The following is a 23,040-nucleotide window of genomic DNA, read 5'->3' on the forward strand; positions in this document are numbered from 1 at the left end:
ATGACGTAATGACATGTACTTTGCAGTTGAGGTTTAATTAGTTGGCACATCACATTTTCGGAGTAGATCGCAACATTAAATAAATGAAGGAAATATTTTGACTTTGATGTCGGCACTAAAATCCAATAGAGAGTGAGAAAGGTGGAATTACCAATGTATTTGGCAAATTCACGTTAATACCTCATCCAACTAACTATTTATGCATATCAGCATATGTGCAATGTGCAATGTGCAATGTGCAATGTTCTTTGTTTCACTGTATGTGGAAGGTGTGTGAAAACATTCCATTCCAAACTCGTACAAACTACTTTTTTTTATATTCCTAGCAACTATTTTCTTATAAACAATCAGACACTTGTTGAAAATTCAGCATGAGTTTTTGTAAGAAAGATTCAATATCAAATCTTTTAAGATAATAGGTATATAACTTTATTTATTTATATATTATTCATCTTATTTAATTTTATCCCATTTTACTTGAAATGAAACTTTCAACTTTAATTTCTAACATTCAAACCATATCAAATGACAACACAAGTTTCTTTGCTATGTATATTTCAAAACTGGTGCTAAATAAAACGAGAAGGATAACAAAAGAAGTTTAAAAAAATCCCTTTATGGGAGTACTTAATCTAGAAAAAAAAACTATATCACTTAATAATTAAGACAAGACCGTTTATATGCAGTTATCACCTTAATTAAGAATCTTCTTTTTGAAGGTTGAGATTAAGTTTCCTTGATCAGAAGTTCCCAAACTTAAACTCTTTAGTTAGTATTTATTGGTAAATAAAGACAGCTTAACTTACTTTATGTCCCAAAAGTTATCTCAGTATAGACTATACTAATAGAATAATAGTTATTTTAAGTTATGTTTGTTGTTGAACAAATTTTATCATTAGAGCAAGTTAATAATACTGTGGATACTTATATAAGCAATATTACGTAAGAAGAATACGTATTGAATGAGATAAATTAATGGAAAGAGCGTTCAAAACAATATAAAATCAATAACATAGATTGTGAACTTGGTTAAATACTCAGCCTAACAACTTAATTTTCAATTTTCAAGCTTTTCACCTTTCGTTTATAGAAACCTAATAAAACAACTATTGACTATTAATTAATTTACGAAAGAAATATTTAGAAAAAAAAAATTGTAAAACAGTGTGTTATAATTAGAGATAAAGAGGTAGACTTTGAACAACACTATGGTTGGAATATTGACCCATAAATGTGGGTCAATCTTACTTTCCATCACCACTATATGTCTAAATTCTAACATAACCATTGAAGGTAACATCAATGAACCTTCGCGTTCCACTAAAATATGATAGGAGATCAACTTGGAAAAAAAAATGAATAAATATATCTAAACTATATATAAATAATAAAAGAATAATTAATACTTTTTTAACTTTAAAAATAATAGCTAAACAGAAATATTTGTTTTTTTTAGAATGCTACCTTCAAAAAGGAATTGAGGAAATAAATTAACAGGTTATTAGTAAAATATTATGATAAAAACTCTCTTAATGGATAATTGAAAGCAACTAAATAGAGTTGCTTTTACGGTAGAAATTTATTGTTTAGAGTAATTTGTATGGAAGAGAATTAAAATTTAAAAATAAAAACATTGCATTAATAGGTAGAAGTAGCATTAAAATTGAGTAATGCGTGTCTTAATAGAAGTTATTATGAAGAATTTTTGCAAAGTTGGTGCTATAATTAATCAATGACTTAATGGTATAACTACTAATTTTATGGAGCGTTCGATTTCACATCCTCGGTTGCCTAGTTGACGTGAAAACTTATAAAGAGAGTGTTGAAATTTTCGTGCTTTTGAACGAGTAATGTTATATTATATTCTCTTGCAAATTGCCAAATTATTTTATTAAAACAAAATATTAAATAAAAACAATATATTCATTATTCTAAAAAGTTAAATGCATTTATTTAATATTACGTCAAAAGCAAAGATGGAAGCTTAATTAAAATTTAGTAGATATTTTGAAACAATCGTGAATAATTATTAAATTTTGGCGAGGAACAACGAAACAATCATGCAGATAAACTGAGAAATCACGTCCGAAACGTGGACCAAATTAATTAAGCACTTACTGCAGTATGAGAAAAAATGAAAGTTATTTTTATTACTTAAGCAACGCATAATTGACCAAAAGATTCAGCTGGTTCATGGGAAATTATTTTTATTTTCAGCTCTTTATTTCATACCATTTTTATTTTTCTAGTTTCTTTTTTATTAGTGAAAATGAAAAAGTTATTAGGATTTTTATACCTTTTTAATCATGTTAACAATTTTTTATTTTTAAAATTTTTAATTGTTCAATTTTGATTTATATATATATATGGGCACAAACCCATATTGAAACTAAATTACTTTATGAAAAATAGTTATGAATTCAAGTACTTATTGAAAGTCCTACGTTAACGAGAAAGATTAATATAAGGAATAAAAATCCATAAACACATAATCTTTAGATTTTGAATTGTGAGTATAATTTTGTTTTCCCGATCGAAATTATTATTTACTATATAACTATTTTATGAAAAGACAAATTATCATTTTAAAGAATTAAAGTTTAGATTAATAAAATATTAATAAATAATAAAAATGACAAAATTTTAATAAACTCATAATATTATATTAAACTTTCGTATTAAATAATTATAAATAAATATCAATTATAATGTGAATGTTATAAATAAATGCATCCAAATATATGTAGCTATAATGCTATTACAATTAATTTTTTTTAATATAATTATAATGTAAATATATAATATTATTTTTTATATTAAAATAATGGTTAAATATATATTAATGAAGAGAAGAGGATGAGTGCAATACTCACATTCCAAAACAAATATTAATGATATCCAAATAGAAAATTAAGTATGACCTCCTTAATTAGAAAGATTAATTTAAAATATACATTTAAGATTAAAAATAAATCATTTTACTTAATCTTAGATTAGTTGAATCTCTCATCTTATAACATAAGAATTTAATCAATTCTTAAACCTCAATAACTAGAAAAGTTTTAATATACATAAATGGAAAATTTATTAAGAATAATAATAAAAATAATACATATTTACATTCATTTGATATATATTAAATAGTTATAAAAAAATAAACTTTTCTATTTTTCTAAAAATAAAAGATAAGAAATAAGAAAAGATAGTATAAAATGAATATAAATAATTTATATTTATTGAAGTATCATTTATCATCACAATTTTTACTACTTGATCGTCACCATAATTTGGGCAACAAAGAGTGACCTGGATCTTCTTGTCTAAAGGACTTGAATGACTTATAATTCTTCATTCTAATGATTGAGAGTATTAGTGCTCAACAAAAATAATTTTCTCTCCATAGTTCTATTTAAATATTATACTTTCATGGGAAATTGACCAAATAATTAAATATTATACAGTTAAATTAAAAATTGTCTATGTCTTTAAGTATTATTACCATCACTAACCTCTATCATTAGGAAATTTATCATTAATTTTATAAAATTAGTTCTCCGTTGAGTCCAACGCTCACTCATCCCTAGCATCTTGAATAATGTAGTAGGCAAATAATCATTTGAGTTAATTCTCTAATGACGAGTTTAGCTTAATTAATTTTTTTCCTTTTAATTGAACTATTGAATTCAGGCCACTGTAGAACCTTTCAAACAAAAAAAATAAACATATAACTTTGGTTGCAATATTTTTTTACGTCATTCCAATTTCATTTTACTTTTAAGTTGTAAAACCTCCGAAAATGGTCTTTTAGGAATGGTGGTAGTCTAAAAATAGTGAGACTCGATTATTTTAATATTAAATAGTTTTATTATAAATAGTTTTGCTATAAACGAGTTTCATTATTTTAAAACGTATCATCTCTCTAGAAACCATTTTTCTAGAGTTCTCTACCTTCTCTCTAAGAGTTTTTGATCTCAAGTCATCTGTTCGACGATCAGGAAGTGTCTAGGCGGCGTCGAGGGTTACAATTCCTACTGATCAATTTCTTGATTCGAGCCAGTAAGTTGTTTCCCCTCTTTCTTCGTGAGTTCTTGAATCTTAATCATGCAATGATTTCTGTTTGCATGTATCAAGTAGCCTTTCCCTTCAATTCTTGACTTCAATTAGGTCCTTAGGTTGGTTTCCCATCACCAATTGGTGAGTTGTACGTTTTTGTAGATTTTCCTTGCAGTGCAAGTCTCGGTCGGAGTATTTTCTAGAGTGGTGCGGTATTGCTAGAGGTAAGGGAAAATAGTTAATTACTTTTAATAGAAATATGTGGTGTGAGATAGATGGTTATTATAATTAAATTGTTATATTGGATAACATGATTTTGTGTTAGTAGTATTTGCTGGAATTGCATGCTTTGTATGTGGATGAATTGTTCTTCACGTGTGAAATTTGTTGTAGGTATGTTGGTGATGTTGTAATTGATGTTGATGAGTTGAATTGTACAAACTGGACTGTTATAGGAAAAAAGTAATCTTTGTTATTAGTTGTGTGGTATAAAATGGAGGTTTAAGGTAGTGAAATGGTGAGAAAGGCTTATTGGATTGATTTGGTGTAGTTGAGGTACTTTCTGAATTGGTTTGGGTTTCTTTAACACTTGATGATGTGAGATATTGAAGTTATGAGAGTGTAGTGGTAATGAGGTAGAGCTCTACTTGATTTAGAACTCATTTTGGAGGAAGTGAACCAGTGAAAACTTGAGTTTGAGGTTCTGTGTGCATATGGTCAGTTTGGAGAGTCTTGGTAAGTCATTTGGGACTTGTTAGAGTCCTTAAGTTGCTTGGAATTTTTCCACAAATGGTAGAATTGAATTTGGGTCTATAAGTTGAGTTGTTGTGAGTTTTTGAGTGAGATCTTGAGTCTAATTGTTTAGATGGAAGTTAGAAGCGTTTAGACAATATTGGTTAAGTATAATTAGGTATATAACACAATCTAGGAAGGTTAGAAGTTGGGAAAATTATATCAAATTGGTCTAGGGCAATGTGGGGTGATAATTCTGCAGTTTTCGTGCTGTAGAATTATGCAGACTCGCTGAGCGAATCCATTCGCTCAACGAAAGGTCAAAAGTTTGGTTTGCTGTAAAAGGACATTCGTTGAGCGAATGGTGTGCGCTGAGCGAATTGTTGGGGTCTAGGAGCACTGTCAGTTTTATTCGCTGAGCGAATGATGTGCGTTGAGCGAGTGAGTTGAGGGTCTAATCCATTGTTTGGTGGGTTTCGCTTAGCGAGGGTATGCGCTTAGCAACTGGTCCAGTCCAGGTTTTATTTTACACTCTTCTTATTTGTTCTTGTTTGATTTAAATGATGTGGTGAATTACTTGGGACTATGTATGAATATGTAATGGATTTTATAATTATCAAAGACTTGAAGTATGGTTTCAAAGTGAAAGTATTTGATTTTCAAAGTATGTTTGATGGACGTAATTCCATGATCCTTGCGGAGGATTACATGGTGGTGCCCTGTGTTGTGTTTCAAAGTGAATCCTCTTGGTGATGTTCAAGTGTGCTTAGAATGAATGCATGAGCTCAGTTTTGGGGGTTATCCTGAAACTCCAATGGTCTTTCATTCTCAAGTAGAGAGGATTGATCCATGTCGTGAGGAGTAGCAGGAGGTCTTAGTCTTGGAGGCTTCCAGTATGCTCCAAGCGCGGTACAGACTAACCTCGTGAGTGTGGTAGGGTGAAACTCATTGGCAATGGCTTTGTAAAGCAGTAGAAGCCACCACGAGTGCACAATCTGTCATAGCTCGACAATCATTCTAAGTCCGGACAGTCAAAGTCAGTATAGTGTCATGCATCAAGTATTTTATGTTGGAAATGACTGTGTATGATTTGTATAAAATATAGTTGATAAATATAATAGTTTTCTTTTATTTAAACTAACTTACCCTTGCATTTTTGTGGTCTGTGTTTGTTTGTTGTTTCTCTTTTGCGATGATCACCTTAATGGTGTGAGCTTAGAGATGCAATCTTTTAGTTGTCTCAACGGAGGGTTGGAAGTGAAGCTTGCAGTGTAGGTGGTACTTTTGTTTTTCAGATGAAAAATTATATTCTTCGTAAAACTGTAATTCTTGTTATATCATTAGTTATGTAATATTCATTTTAGTAGTTTTATATTACTAAATTGGGATGTCACATTAGCAGTCATATCTTCAGGCAATTTTAAAAAAAAATACAGAAAAAAATAAGACTTCTCTGTTTTAAGTCATTGATTTTTTCCATCCCACAGCAGAAACTTCTAAACATATAAAAATTCATAATTAATTATGGGAAAATGGTTTTTAAGAAGAAAGTTATAACTTTAAATGATTCTAGAAAGTTCATAACTAAATCTAAAAAACTATTTTTAAATGATTTCACTTGTTATGTACTCCTTCTTTAATACGTTTCAAAGTAAAAATACCTAATAAAATCAGTACTATAAAATAAAGTTCTCAAATCAGAAATTCAAGAACTAAAATCCGGAAAATGCATAGTGGACAACAACTACTAAACTTAAAAGTATATATAACTAATTTCAGATATTTTTTAGTTGATTTGGGTTACTATTTATTCATAATAAAATGAAGATTTAGAAAATATATATATATATATATATATATATATATATATATATATATATATATATATATATATAAACTTTTTCGAAAATAAAAACACAAACGTGAACTCTAATGTGATAAAGCTACCAACTTTCCAAATACACATTTTATTACTTTTGTTAATTCTATAAAGATTTTAGTGATCTTCTAATTTCACAAGTCTACCCTTTTTAGTCTAAGTTTCTGTTTTCTGTAGGAATACCTAAAATGTTCAATCAAAGTCATATCCTAAGACCCATATATAAGATCTTGCAGTATTCTATGAATGAACCAAACAAAAATATGGAAATTCAATAAAAAAATTAACAACGTAACCTATTGTTAAAGAGAGTTTCCAATGCACCAAAAGAGATATTAAGATTAAGATAAAAAATAATAATTTCCTTTTGTTATCACATTGATTGAATTTAGAGGAGTAACACAAAATTTTAAGAACAATACTTTTACAGTAAGAAATTTTGGATCGATTACCAATAAGATACCTTTATAATATAAAAATCAATGTAAACATTACTTTAGAAATGAGTTTTAGGACTAGATTAGATTTAAAGTTCATTTTTTAATATGTTATTATTAGTTGCTAAATAGTTATCGATTATCATAAAATGTATATATCTTGATATGAAAGAGTTTATTACAGATCTTACATCAATTAAAAATAAGATAAATATATAATATATATATAAGTGCAAGAAAATATCACAGTATAAGTCGAGTATGATTGAATTAAAATTAAAATTCATTCTTTTATAATCTAATACAGATTCATCGTATAGGTTGTGGGAGAATGTTTAAGAGATGACTAAGCACTTATCATACATTGAATTATATCACAATAAAAAGTTGGATCCTAGTCCGAAGGATTATTTAAGCTCTAAGATGGTAACTTTAATAAAGAAAATTGACAAAAGTTTGTAAAGAAAACAAAAAGAATTTTTTTATCATGAATAGAAAGAATAAGAAATAATGAAAATTGTGTTTTCTTTTAAACTCAAGTTGACATACAAAATTATGATTGCAAATGATTTTTTATTTGTTATTTGATATATGTCATGTTGCCCAACTTGAAGACAACATCACCTAATTTTTGTTATACTTTGACTTAATTTAATTAAGTGTAATCTCTTGATTAAACATCTTATCAAGTATTTAATGAGTTCCTTTTATCAACATAGTAAAAAAAAGTTAGACTCCATTATAGTCTCTTTAATCATAATTCTTAATTTGTTTAAACGTAGTAAAATAAATAAATTTTCTAAATTTTGAAAATATATTCCATTTTTAATTATATCTTGGTTATTTTACTAATTAAAGTTTGTTATAAATGTATGAGTTGGTTATTTTACTAATTAAAGTTTGTTATAAATGTATGAGTCAAAGTGGAGACATTTATAGTCAACAACTTAATATTTACCCTATAAATATTAATCCTTAATTTAAAGTATAAAAATATTAGGACATTAGTTTAGGTACAAAACAAATAGATCTATCCCATCTTGCATTAAGAGATTAATGTTACGTACACTCATATATATTTATAATTGTAATCCAAAAAATTAACATGTAACCAATCACATCATTGTACCCTCATAATTGCAACCCAAAAAGAAAGATACAACATCACATCATCAGTAGTAAGATATTAGTGGTAATACTTATTCTATACACACACACACACACACATATATATATATATATATATATATATATATATATATATATATATATATATATATATATATATATATATTTCAATTGTATGCACAGGTTTATCCAGGATGACATTTATGTTGAATTGGAACATATTCCTACCGTTATGTTTTTAAGGAAAATGATTGTTAACAACATTATATTTGATAAAGAATATGAATCCAAATATTAAGTAAGAAGATGCACAAGGTTGTAGAAGTCAAAAAAAATTAATTGATTTATATATGTTTAGAGATATACTAATAAGATGCTAAGATGGTAATATATAATATAACTTTAAATATTGATTATAAGACTTTTTTTTTATAAATTTAAAATAGTTAAGACATATTTTTCTAATTATATCTTTAGCTTGATATTATTTTATATTATTATTTAAAATGTTAAATTATCTATCAAATTTTAATTTTATGTTGATCTTTTGACCCTTATATTATCACAAAATATTTATTGTTTGTTTTAAATTATAATGGATGAGACTTGCTTAAACATTTTCTCTGATATGTCTCCCATCTTCCCATCTTCCACCCTCCACCCAACTTTTTAATATTTTCTTCCCTTTCCTGCACATGAAGGACAGTAAACTTCCCTATCAAATGAAGCATATTAGAGTGTCTCATGTGTAGAATAACTTTTTTTTATTTGATTAAATACTATAATTAATAAGTATTTTTAATATAAATGATGAAATAATAAAAAATTATGTTTAATATATAATTTGAAATTTCAATGTGTGATCAATGATTTATATTATTAAATAATGATACATTTAATTAATTTTTTTTTAAATTATTGAAGTTCATCCAGACATAAATATGTAAATAATTAACAGATATGGAGTGTGAAACAATGAATATTTAAATAAATATATAAGTGGCTTTTACAGGTTGTGAAGGAATTTTTTAAAGTTGATTATTAAAATCAAAATAAATAATATATATGGATAATTAAAATAAAAACTTAAACTGTATGTCTAATTTATAATATTAGGATAAAACAAAACAGTTCATGGAAGTGAACTCTTAATAACAGTGTGATTCAAAAAATAACTTAAAAATTATTCAAATTTACTTTCACGGAGAAGTTAGATTTATAAAAAAAAAAAAAAGATGACTAGCAAATAAAGAAACTCATTACCTTATGTTTAGTCAAGTTAAATTTATATAATTAACATTGATAGGATTATTTTTTTCTACTATTTAAAAATATTGACTCACAATTTTTTTTCTTACAAATAGAATATTTTAAGAAGTAAAATTTACAGAATATCCATTTAAAAAAATAAACATAATGTAAATAGATTGTTGCTAGCGTAGGAACATGCTACAGATTCTATCAGACCAAGTCTGAAATTCTTCTAAGCTAATTTCTTCCTCCACCTATCTTTTTTTTTTTCTATACTCCATAAAACATGATAACCCACTATTGTCCATTATAACAAGTGACTGTTTTTAGATTGTTTGTAAAATTTCAGAAAATATTATTTTTAGAGGTGGTGGTAGTCTAAAAATAGTGAGACTTAATTATTTTAATATTAAAAGATTTTATTATAAACGAGTTTTATTTAAAACGTATCGTCTCTATAGAAATCACTTTTCTAGAGTTTTCTACTTTTTCTTTAAGAGTTTTAACTCTTGAATCATCTCTTTGACGATCAGGAGGTGTCTAAACGATCACGGTGTCAAGGTCTACAAATCCAACCGATTAATTTCTGTTTTAGAGCAAGTAAGTTTCTACTCGTTTTTTTGTCTTCTTTGCTTCGGTCAATGATCATGCACAAAATTGTTATGCATGTATCATTTAGTTCTCTTCTCTTGCTTTTGGTGAATTTAGAGTTCTATGAACTCTGTTCGTTTCAATTTTGGTGCCTCGTAGGTCCCTTTAGGAATTTCTTAGGTTTCAAGCGACCGGCGGGACGCTTCTGTGGGTTAAGCTATTATTTTGAGGTAAGGGAAGTTAGACCTTGTCTTAATTGTGTTTGTAGAGTAAATTTAGTAATTCTATAAATTTTAGACGTTTTAGTAAAAAAATTGGTGTGTTTGGGTAAATTTGACATATGTTAAATTGGTGTTTTGATGATATGGTGTTATTGTAGTTGGTATGATGATATGATTGTTGTTGTATACTATTTTAAATGTGTATGATCAAATATTTTATTGTTTGAAACAAAATTCAAGTGGTTGTGAGAGTATTAATCAAGTTACTTGTTAGGAGGGTTAGATGGTACTGTCATGAGAACTGTTTTGGTATTGTCATGAGATAATTTGAAACTTGTTAGGAGGGTTAGATGGTTAAAAACTGTGTGAATTAAAAAGGGCGGTATAGAGGGATTGTTTTCAAGTGTTTTTGGTGTAAAAAGAGGGTGTTGAGTGGTGAAATGTTAAGGTAAGTGTGCTGCACTGTTTTGAAAGGTTAGAGGTATGTTATCACACTTATTAAGACTTTTCTAAGTGCTTAAACTAGTAAAATCTGTTAGGAAATGGTAAATGACTTCATAGATTGAGATTTTAGCCCATTTTAGAGGCTTTCAGGAGTGAAAATGAGAAGTAATGTAACTGGGACAAATATGAGATTTTAGAGTGCTAACAAGTATATTTGGGTTGGTTTATGCAGGTTCTAAATTGAATTGGAAGTTTAAAGGTGTAACTTGTAGGAGTGAAAAGTGAGTTTTCAAGTGTCAAATTGAGGGACAACAGGGTTCTCTAAATTTTCTCAAGTTCAGGAGGGTCCTAGAGGTCTTTAGAAGTTGAGTGTAGGGTCTCCAAGGTCCAATTCAAAGTGGTTTTGCTACTGTTATGGCGTTGGGCGCCCTTGTGGGGGCCCTGGGCGCCATTTGGCTGCACTGCAACATTTTTGGGAGTTTTCAGGGTTCTAGATGTCCGTTTTGGACGTTCTTTAGGTCGTTTTGGGGGTTTTGGACCCCTTTTAGAGCTGTTGGTGAGAATTTTAGAGCTATTTTTCTTGTCTAAATATGAGTATCAAGATGCCATGAATAAATTGTGTTATTGGGTGATTTTTGATGACTTATATGGTTGTTTCTATTTCCTTAATGTATGATCAACAATCTCATGTATTGGTGTACTATGTAAATGTGAAGTGATATCAATGGTTTCAAAGTTATGAAAGTAAGTTTCAAGGTGGAACCTCTTGGTGAGGTTCAAGTATGTTTAGAATGAATGTAGGAGCTTAGTCTTGGGGGTTATCCTGAAAATCTAATGGTCTTTCATTCTCACGTAGAGAGGATTGATCCATATCGTGAGAAGTAGTAGGAGGTCTTAGTCTTTGGGGCTTTCAGTATGCTCCAAGGCGTGGAACAGACTAACCTTGTGAGTGTGGTAGGGTGAAACTCATTAGCAATGACTTTGCAAAATAGTAGAAGCCACCACAAGTGCACAACCCGCCATAGCTCGACAATCATTCTAAGTCTGGACAGTCCATTCATAATAAGTGTCCTGCATAAAGTGTTTGATGACTGTGTTATGATATGTTTGTTGTGTGTAACATGTTTAAATGAGTTTACATATATCATGCTTCAATTGTAAAATAGCTTACCCTTGCGTTTGTGTTTGTGTGTGTGTTGTTTTCTCTTTTGCAATGGTCACCTTAATCGGTGTGAGCTTAGGAAGGACATCTTTCAGGGGATTCAGCGTTTGTTTGAGGGTGAAAAGCATCAGGATAGTTAGTTTTTGTTCTGTCAAGGATAGGATCTCTTATTCTAGTAGCTTCAAATTCCTTGTAAGTTCTCATAGTCTTATTTTAATAATTTTATACTATTAAAATGAGATGTTACATTTTTCAATCTAAAATATATTTAAAAAAGAAATACAGGATTGTGCAACTCAAGATGCATTTAAAAACAATACATTTACTCTTAATAATATTACTATATCTTTATTAATAAATAAAATATAATGAATTTAGAAAAATGTAATAATCCTTAAAATAGAATTATTCTAATCGATCTCCTTTGAATTGATATTTTTTATGCTATACGTTTAATAAACACATTAGGATTTTGTCATTATTTTAAATTACTTTCAATAATATTAAAGAAGTATTTTCATTAACAAATACAATTAATTTAGAAAGAAAATATTTAATAATAATAATAGTAATAATAAATAATAATAATAATAATAATAATAATAATATCAGAATCTATAATCTAAAATGCATTTCCAAATTAAAAAATAAAATTTGAATTGTATATTTTGGAACATAATAAAATCTGCAGAAAACTTCCCAACCCATCTCTCAATAATAAATTGAGTTGTTGTGCATTTCGTATTAAGAAAATGAAAAGGCTTGAATCGAATGGGAGAAGAGAAGGAGAAAGTTTAAACGTGGAGGTTGCACGAGCTTGAGACGTGTTGGGAAGAGTGGAAAGTCAGTGTGAGGAGGTGTAGGGCTCTGGGAGTGGGTGAGGGACAGAGTTAAGAGTTTAAACCTAATTTTAATGCAGGATATTTTGGAAATTAAGTGTTTTGTAGGATGCAAGAAGAAAAAAGGAGGTGCAGGAAGAGAAATTATCTCTTTCCATTTTATTTTTTCAAATCATAAGATGAACCCATTTCATCTCCAAAAGAGTGTATAGTTAGGACTATGTAGGTTAAAGAAATAATATCTTTTCCTCCTATTCAATTGATACAGAGAATTAAGGTGCTTCAAACATGAAAAGCGAATGATTTTTGCTTTAGTGCACAAAACTTTTACAATTACAAGTTTTGGCATTTATATTTTTAAAATATCCAGACCTTTAAAATTTAATACAGCATATTTTCATTCCCTAATATTAACTTTAGGAAATGAAATTTGAATAATTAAAAAAACTTTTACCTTTACAGTTTTCACCTCAGTTTTCAAGATCCATATTTATCAGTGCATAATGGAACTGGATAAAATTTAAAACGGTAGAAAGAAAATAACTTTTCTCAAAACCCTTATTTAGTCCTTTATGATTAAACTAACATTTAATGCCAACATTTGACAACTCAAAATTGAAAAATGAACAATTTCACACATTTTAAATGATTGGTAGACTATATTCATCAACTTAAAAATAAGAGAATCAAAACAAATTTTGATTAAAGATTCTGAGGGTAAAATACATGTTCCTTTTAGAAAGCCTATATAACAAACCTTATAAAAACCTACATAACAAACCTTATGAAGGCTGGTTCATCTACGGCTACCCAGTAAAATTGATAAAAGGAAATAGATTAATTACTAGACTAAATAGAACTGATTGGGTAAAAAACTTTATAATCCAATATCTGAGCATAGTTTGAACTACTCCTGTAAATCAGCAAACTGTTATATATTTTTTTCATAGCAGACTATGAATGATAGTTCAGAATAACGTATGCAACATAAACCCAATAATCATAATACATGTACGTGAGCATAGCTGCTAAAAAATATTGCAAGTGCTTCTATGCAATGAAACTATGAATAGCACCCCATAAATGAAGGTTCGACGGGAAGAAGACAGATTTCTTCATTCTCCTGTGTTCATTAAACATTACTTCTGATTAAGCTTCTTCTGAACTCCTGACCCTCCGAAGCTAGTCAATCACTCTTATCTTGTTGAACACCAACACCTTGCAGGTAATGTTCTGCATCCAATGCGGCCATGCATCCTGCAACAGTGTGGCACGACTTGCATTATCCTTTGAACAAAAAATATTATTGATATTTTTTTTTTTTACATTGGTACATATTACTTCCAATTCATAATACGTATGACAACAATTTAACAACTTCCAATCCTTACAACTTATCCTCTTCCAATAAATAAACAGATATTCTCATTGATATAACTCCAGTAACAAAAACAAAGTTTGAAAATGTATACATACATAGTTAAACAAGGATTAAAAGCTTCGAAACACGTATGATCATCATATCAATATTTCTGGAGGAAGTTACGTCATGAGTAACCAAAGGTGGCTGGAAAATCAAGGGCAGTCACATACTTAGAATCCTTTTACAGTTCACCACACTACTAATGACAGCAAAGATGAGAAGAAAAATATTAAGCTAGAGAACCAAATCTCAGGGCTTACAAAGGATGGAGAAAGTAGAATGGAACATATATGAGAAGTACAAAGTGTAATTATATTATAACTAATGCATACGTTCAAGCATAACTGTTATGTCAAAGAAAGAAATTTCAGATTCAGTATCATAAATTAAATAATAAGCTTAAAACCATGAATTGATAAGGCATTATAGATTATACCTAATTGGTAACTATTATCTGATCTTATATTTTTAGACATGTTGATTATACAGGACCCATCTGGATCAAAATGAATTAAATTCTACAAATAACAATATATGCGGCAAGTAGAATTTAAAACATAACGACTTAATTTACCAACATGAAAAATTGGCCATCCCAAACCTTTCTACATATTAATTTTTTTTGCACTCTTATTCATTTAGACAAAAAATCTAGACTGAGTAAGATCTCACAAATTAAAATAGAATAAATAAAAATACAAGAGGTTAAAATACATAAATGTATGTGTGTGTATTATCAAACATTCATACATACTACTTTAACGAAAGAGTATGATAATGCAAAAAATGACAGAATAGTGATAATTTTATATATAGACCTTGTAAATACATGTTAATTATTATCCTATGTGTGATTGTGAAGAAAAATTATTAAAAAACAAAGAAAAAATGGGCTTGGGCATGCAAATTGTCAGCTTGTATTTTGGCTGCACAACAGGTCAGTCTGAATTGGCTGAAAACCAGTCCAAATCAACAGGCCAAGTCGCCTGGTAAGCCAGGTTTCTGGGGTCACACCCCCATGGTAGAGAAAAAGATTGGGAAGTGTTACGTGGAGGGATGTGATCTTATTGGGGTTGCAGAATCTAAAACTGTGTTGTTGGGACGAAAGTTTGGGGTACAGGCGAGTTTGGGTGGGTGAGGTATTTACAGGGTTGTCATTATAGTTTAATTCAATTTTTGGAGTTTCCACTACCAGAGAGTGGAGGTAAAGAATTAATGATGGTTGGCCATGGAAGGGTCGAAGTAAAGACAAGTGAAAGGCAGGGTCGATACAAGCACAAGTCATATGGTTGAACTCATACGCATACCATCTAACAGGGTCTGAAATAATGATGAATTAATTTGTGAGCATGGCAATGAGTCATTGCCGATTAAGGAGGCTCTTCCTTAGATTTTGCAAGAGAGTTGTGGCGGTGATGGATGAGTCGTTTGGGCCACAAAGGAAAACACATATTTCAAATGGTGGTCGTTCATAAAGGCCTTGCAAAGAAGTCATTTGGATGGCTGAGTGGAAAGATGTATTGTACCAATACTTCATTAGGTGGAAGAAGATATACCAAGTGCTAGGGCAATCTCCACAAATTGAAAACATTGATTATATAGTTAGAACGGTAATCCAATTCATACATGTCCCGAGACACATGCAAACAGTTGACAAATTTCTTCATTATTTCAAGTCAAGACCAAGAAAGGGGGGTCTACTATTCAAGAAAGAAGACAATTTGACCCTTAAGATATATACTAATGAAGACTATGTAGGTTTTGTTATTGACAAAAAAAAAATCAACTCTAGGCAGTGTATGTGTCATGGAGAAAGTTTGGTAAATTGAAGAAGTAAATGACAGACAATCTCGTTCCAGTTAATTTTGGACCCTTGTTCAAAGTATGTGTGAAGGCCTTGTTCAATGTTCATAACTGACTAGTCCATAATCTAATACAACATGATCGGACCACATATGTTAAACTTGATGGGCATTTTATCAAAGATAACTTGACAAAGTTATTGTGGTTACAATAAATAGTTCTTTGTTAATGATAAATCATATCCCACTAGGTTAGTCCAGCTACATGGATCACCTATCGCCATCAGGATTGTCAAAAATCCAAATTCTTAGGGATATCTGACACCACAAGATTCATTGTAACAATTTCTTCAAAATGTCCTTATTGGTGTCTCTCTACCCCTCTCTCCTCAAGGATAAAATCCATGTGATGTAGTCTCCTCACCAAAGTCCCCAATGGCCTTCTTTACATTATGTTGTCAAACCACCATAATTGATTTCTTGTCTTCTCAATATGTGTTACACTAAGCTACTCATATACAATCATCTCATATCCGGCAAAGAAAAAGGCCAAGACAAAAACTTAGTTAAAATTAAGTATCCTTAAATCAAAGCATCGCCAGATAGAATTGGAACACGAAGATGAAGAAAATGGGGCATCGAAATCAATCAATACATTTCAACAACTAGCATCACATATATACTATACAATACTTGTCATCATATATAATATACCCTACAGACTAGGATGTGAGTGAGCTCACTCCACCGCTGTACACCAATAATCTCTCTTGAACCGACCCTGCCTCATTTGAGAAAAAACTATGCTAACTTGGTTTACTAGTCAGTCAAATAACGGGAACTCAAGAACTTACTACTTGTTAGGCAAACTACCAAAATCAATTCCTTTCAATGTGACATGTACTCCATTATAAAATCCATGACCGAGATTAATTTAGGCACATATTCCATTTTAAATCAAATTCTTCAATGACTCGAAATTAATTTCATTCATCTATTAAACAAGCAAATATTAGTTAAATGAGAATCCTTGATAGGGAGCATACCAAATAAAAGCCAAATCCACAACCTTAAAATGACAAAATTGGCAACATAAGAATGTGTTTAATCCAGGATCATTAACACACACATATACCAATGTCAGTCCATCAAACATCCATATCCAACTTAAATAAAACTATAACATACCAGAGCCAGCAGCAGTAATAGCTTGCCTATACTTCTTGTCCTGAACATCACCAGCAGCAAACACTCCCTCAACACTGGTCTTCGTAGTCCCAGGCTTGGTAACGACGTAGCCATCAGAATCCAGTTCAAGCTGACCGTCCAAGAACTTGGTTGCAGGCTCGTGGCCTATTGCGAAAAACAAACCAGATACCTTCAAGTCAGACACCTCATCAGTCACCACATTCTTCACCTTCAGTCCCCCAAGCACCCTCTTGTTATCTCCGCCCCCATAGGCTTCAACCACCACCGAGTTCCAGATCACCTTGATCTTGCTATTATTCATCACCTTGCTCTGCATAATCTTCGAGGCCCTGAACGTGTCCCTCCGATGAATTATGTACACCTCGGAACCGTACTTAGTAAGGAACGTCGCCTCCTCCATGGCCGAGTCCCCGCCACCAATCACCGCCAGGGGCTTGTTCCGGAAAATTGGGGCGGCACCGTCGCAGACGGCACACGCGGAGATCCCGCGATTCCAGTAGCCGTCAGGGCCGTCGCCAGAGCCGGTGAATGGAAGGCGCTTGGCGACGGCGCCGGTGGCAACGATGACGGAGTCGGCCTCGACAGTGCGGGAATCGGTGAAAACCCTAAAAGGACGGTTCGAGAAATCGACCTTGGAGACGGTCTCGGTGTGGATTTCGGTACCGAAGCGCAGCGACTGCTTCCGGCAGTTCTCCATGAGCTCGCCGCCAAGTATCCCGTCGGGGAAGCCGGGGAAGTTCTCAACGTCAGTTGTGGTGGTGAGCTGGCCACCGGGGGCGATGTCGTTCGCCATCCATCCTTCGAAGAGGATCGGCTTGAGTTCAGCGCGGGCGGCGTACACGGCGGCAGTATGGGCGGCGGGACCGCTTCCGATGATGCAGAGTTTGGTCTTATGGATCTGAATGTCAGCCATGGCGGCAGAAGCGTACCCAACACTGATCAAGTTTCGCGCCTTCGTTAGGAGTTTCTTCCAGTTATGATTATTAGGGCAGATTCTAAATTTCATTTCCCTCCTTTCCCTTCCTTCTTTTAATCTTTAAATTATTATTTCCAAACTGTTTCATCCTTAAGCGTGTGAAATTTACGTTCACATATCGGTGCTCTTCCAGCTCTCTACAAAACTTGTTAATTATCAAATGGATTATTTCTTAACTAAAATTAATCTTTTAACTAGAAATAACACAAAAAAATGTTTAACATATATTTGATATACCTTTTACTTTTTTTAAAAAAACTATGTTATCTATTTGGATATATATTATTGGTTTAAACCTCGGATGATCCTCGTATTTGTATGAGAATCTCAAGTGGGTTCTCATATTTTCAACTGTCTCAATTGGGTTTATATATTTGCAAAATATCTCAATTGGGTCCAAGTATTTGTAAAATTGAGTCAATTTTGCCCTAATCGTTAAGTTGTCACAAACGACGTTAGTTGGTGCTGACGTGTTGTAAAATATTTTATTACGTGGATTTTTTTTTTTAATTTAAGAGATTATGACATGGTAACCATTGGTCGTTCTCTTCTTATTCTCCTTCGTTTTGATCTTCTATCTCGCGCTTTGTTTATCTCGCGCATTTCTGGTGGCTCGCTCATGGCAGCGTGTTGAAGCGTTCTTCTTCTTTCCCCTCTTTTTTTGTTGGTTTTGTTCAAAAGTTGCTGAAAAAATTGAACAACGCGCGAATTGTAACACCCTACTATTTTAAAGGGTATTACTGATAGTAGAGACTAAATTAATTTGATATCTCTTATAAACAATCAAACTTTATTTCATTTAATCCAAAGTACAATACCAAACTTACAAAACTTTAAACAATATAGTCTTCACCATTGAAATTTCAACTTATAAGTTTTACACAACATAATCTTCCCCATACAAATTTATTCTTTTACAAAAACCCCTGAAAGTTTTTGCCCGCATCTCTCTCATCTCTAAGCTTGTTCAACCGCATCTGCAACATTATCTAATCACATATAACATGAGTTATATGATCATAGTACAAACAAATAAGGGTAAGCCAACCTTATCATAAAATCATTAAACTTGTAATAAAAATATTATAATCATGTATTTTTGCAATTGATAAAATATCATTATTCCGATGTCATTAATTCATCATTATCAAAGTCATCTTTCCCATTTCCATAAATCTTACAAGTGTACCATGCTTACTCATGAAGCCTTATGGTCAGACCGCTCTCTGCCTGCTTCCTTAAGCCTCACTTATATACTATGTCTTACTTTCTGAAGCCTTATGGTCAGACCCCTCTCTGCCTGCTTCTTTATAACTTACGAATCATATGTTTATGTCAAAGCCTTATGGTCAGACCACTTTCTGCCTGCTTTCATAAACCTCAGGTGTTACTTTGCTCATACCAAACTTTCATGGTATAACTCGAACATACTACTCCCGGTAGTAAACATCATTTCATAAGTAATGATTTCTCATATCCACTCCAACATTTCATAAAACCAACAATTCATACCCTCTTATCCACCTAACTCAATCATGTTCATTCTTTAATCAAGAATTTATAATAACCCGTTTTGGTATCAATAAATTAAACATATTACCATATATTATGCTTCATATTATAAACTCATTTTTGCCCATAACGAGTATAACTCAACATATTTTCACCAAACAAAGATCATGGATCAACCAAAATATATCAACATATCGTAGGAACTACATATTAAAGTCTGGGCTCAATGTAATAATAAATAAAATATATATGAAATTTTTACCATGATAATATTATGCATCTACAATCAACTTGTTTTATTTTATTTTCATCCTAGTAGAGATTTTTCTTTACTCCAATTGGTCACCGGAGAGGACCCAGATGTCTGAACGCATCAAACTCACCTTCGACGTCAGCACATATGACTAGTCACAACTGACTGGACCAGGCCAGGGCTGCTCTATGATCAGGGATGTGCCAACTCAGGTTTTTAAGGTTCCTCTATCCTACCAACAAAGGGAGGCCCTCAATAATTAATCAATTTATTTATTTAATTTATCTACCTTGTTGTCTTATGCTCTAAATCTAAAATGTCTAATTTTAATATTTTTACTTCATCTCACAACAACCTCAAACAGTATCTGTATATCTATTTAATACTCATATATAAGCAATTACAGAACCCTTACTCCAGACCTTCCAACAAGATCAATTTCAGCCAACAAACTCATTCAATAAATTCATCGCATCTCAACATGTACAATTTAACAGTTTCAGTTATAACACCCAATATAATAAAAGTCATAAAACAGTTTCGCAAGAGAACACCAGTTCAACATTCGTATATTTATAAATTCATACAAAAATAATTAGTTGCCCTTACCATCAAAATAATATTAATATAAAAATTCAGGGGAAACAAGAAGTTGAATCTGGCAGAGCCGGTTAGACAACTTCTCATCCTTCCACAAAGATGCAATAAAAAAAATAGATAAGACAATAAAATTTCTGGGGAAACAAGAAGTTGAATCTGGCAGAGCCGGTTAGACAACTTCTAATCCATCCAAAAATACAATATAATTAAATAACACGAACATTAACATGTCTGGGGAAACAAGAAGTTGAATCTGGCAGAGCCGGTTAGACAACTTCTAATCCATTCCAAAAATGCAATAAAATAAATAAGTAAAGCAATAAATAGTTTGGGGAAACAAGAAGTTGAATCTGGCAGAGCCGGTTAGACAACTTCTAATCCTTCCAAAATACAATAAAAATAAATAAGGAAAGCAATAAAATGTTTGGGGAAATAAGAAATTGAATCTGGCAGAGCCGGTTAGACAATTTCTAATCCTTCCAAAATACAAAAATAAACAACTAATAACATACAAATGGCATAACATAATCAACATCACATTTTACAACTATCACACTTAGATATCAACACAAAAGCATACTCTCATTTAAATTCAAGATCATATAGAAACAAAATACTCCATATTCAAGATTTAAGATCAGACAAACGCAAAATATAGCATATTCAAGACTCAAGATAATACAAAGGGAAATACTCAAAGTTAGCTCCCCTTACCTCTATTCCAGACTTAGTTTCCTCTTCTCAAACCGTTCTCCGGAAACCTCCAGAATTTCCCCTCTTCAACTAGAATTTACTCCAACTCTCTTCTCTCACAATTTCTCTAGAATTTTGGTGTAAATTTCCAGCCTCCCCCCTTGGCTATTTATAGTAAAAAAATTTACTATTCATTTTTACTATTCATTTTTACTATTCATTTTTTTATTCATTTTACTATTACAAAAATAATTTTTTATTTGCAAATTGGTGAATTCTGATCTCAATGCTACGTGTAACACTTATCCTTTCCAAAAATAATTTTTTTTTTTACTATTCACTTTTTACTATTCACAATTTACTATTCACAATTTACTATTCACTAATTTTTATTTTTTTTTTTATTTTTTTTTTTTTTAAGTATCTAACAAATATTTTCAAGGATCTTACAATCTCCCCAACAACATTTATTTTCGTCCTCGAAAATTATTTATTTAAACAAAGACTATTTAACAAAAGATTACTTACAAAAGAGATATGGATTTTCGAAAACCATTGCTCTGATACCCAATAGTGTAATACCCCAATTTAGGCGTTACAATTTATTTTTCCACAAAAATACATATACAACTTTTCTTTAACAATTTTCAACACCAACAAAATATTAAGTGATTTATTACAACACAAGTCTTCTAAAATAAAATTTCACACAGTTCATAAACTTCTGAAATTTAAAATTCCACTTATCAAAGTGTTACAACTTCACCTTATCTGACTTACTTACCAAAGTAGTACAAACCAAGTTATTCTCTCTACTTATCAAAGTAGCACCGCAAGACATTATTGTCTACTTACCAAAGCAGTACGGTATAATTAATTTGCCTACTTACCAAAGTAGCATGAAACAAGATCTTCTGCCTACTTACCAAAGTAGCGCAACAAGACAATACTGTCTACTTACAAAGTAGCACAGTATAGTTAATCTGCCTACTTATCAAAGTAGCCCGATTTATATCATTCTCTTTATCTCTTCCTTCATCATCTCATCCTGCCTACTTATCAAAGTAGCACAAATTAACCAAATTACCTTTTTCAACATATTATTTATCGACAATCTGAACCAATCAAACTAATCAACAACATGTTTAGATTATATGGTAAGATTTTCAGTCCAATTCAACGGTTAATGAGGCAGAAATCATCAATTTTGTATAAATGATCCAAAAACATAAATTAAGCAATATTGAAATCCCTGAGAAGTTACGAAATTAATATCCCTAAATCGGTACCTCCGATCTAAAATCCGAACGGTCGAAGTATGTCCCTATCTGTTACGCGCTTCATACTAAAGTTTTCAAGTTAATCTAACGGTTTACTAAGTAGATATGAAGGTTTTACCGAGCTAACTCAGAGACAGAAATTTAAGTGGTTCTCGGTTAAACTCCAAATACGGAATGAATTCTTCTAAGCACAGACTTCTAATTCCAAATCTGAACGGTCAAGATCACCTATTATGTCTTATGAACTCCATACTAAAGTTTGGGCTCAATCTAACGGTAAATGGAATATACATGAAATTTTTACCAATATAACGTAAGAACAGAATTATAGTGTTCATCAAATATTTCAAACTTTCGAAATTTCTTTCTCTAAGCATACACCTTTAATTACAAATCCAATCGGTCACAATGTATTAATATGTCTTAGGGATTCTATATCAAATGTTGAGGTTGATCTAACGGTCAAATAGGTCAGAATTCTATATTTTACTGAGACAACTTAGTAACAGAACTACAGGGGTAACTAATTTACTCAAACTTACAGGATTTATTTCT

At 31.0% G+C, this 23,040-nt stretch overlaps 1 protein-coding gene across 1 annotated transcript; it reads right to left on the reverse strand.

Moving 5' to 3' along the window:
• Positions 1–13,645: 13,645 nt before the first annotated feature.
• LOC124820627 (thioredoxin reductase NTRB-like) lies at positions 13,646–18,207 on the reverse strand. The gene is made up of 2 exons (XM_047292361.2): positions 17,151–18,207; positions 13,646–13,994 (listed from the first exon to the last, which is right to left on the reverse strand). Exons 1-2 carry the CDS (start codon positions 18,175–18,177, stop codon positions 13,924–13,926), a joined length of 1,098 nt encoding a protein of 365 aa, XP_047148317.1. The 5' UTR covers positions 18,178–18,207; the 3' UTR covers positions 13,646–13,923.
• Positions 18,208–23,040: the final 4,833 nt, after the last annotated feature.

This window comes from Vigna umbellata, chromosome 10 (genome assembly GCF_029865625.1).
Source record: "Vigna umbellata cultivar VRB3 chromosome 10, Vumbellata_1.0, whole genome shotgun sequence".
Taxonomy (NCBI): Eukaryota; Viridiplantae; Streptophyta; class Magnoliopsida; order Fabales; family Fabaceae; genus Vigna; species Vigna umbellata.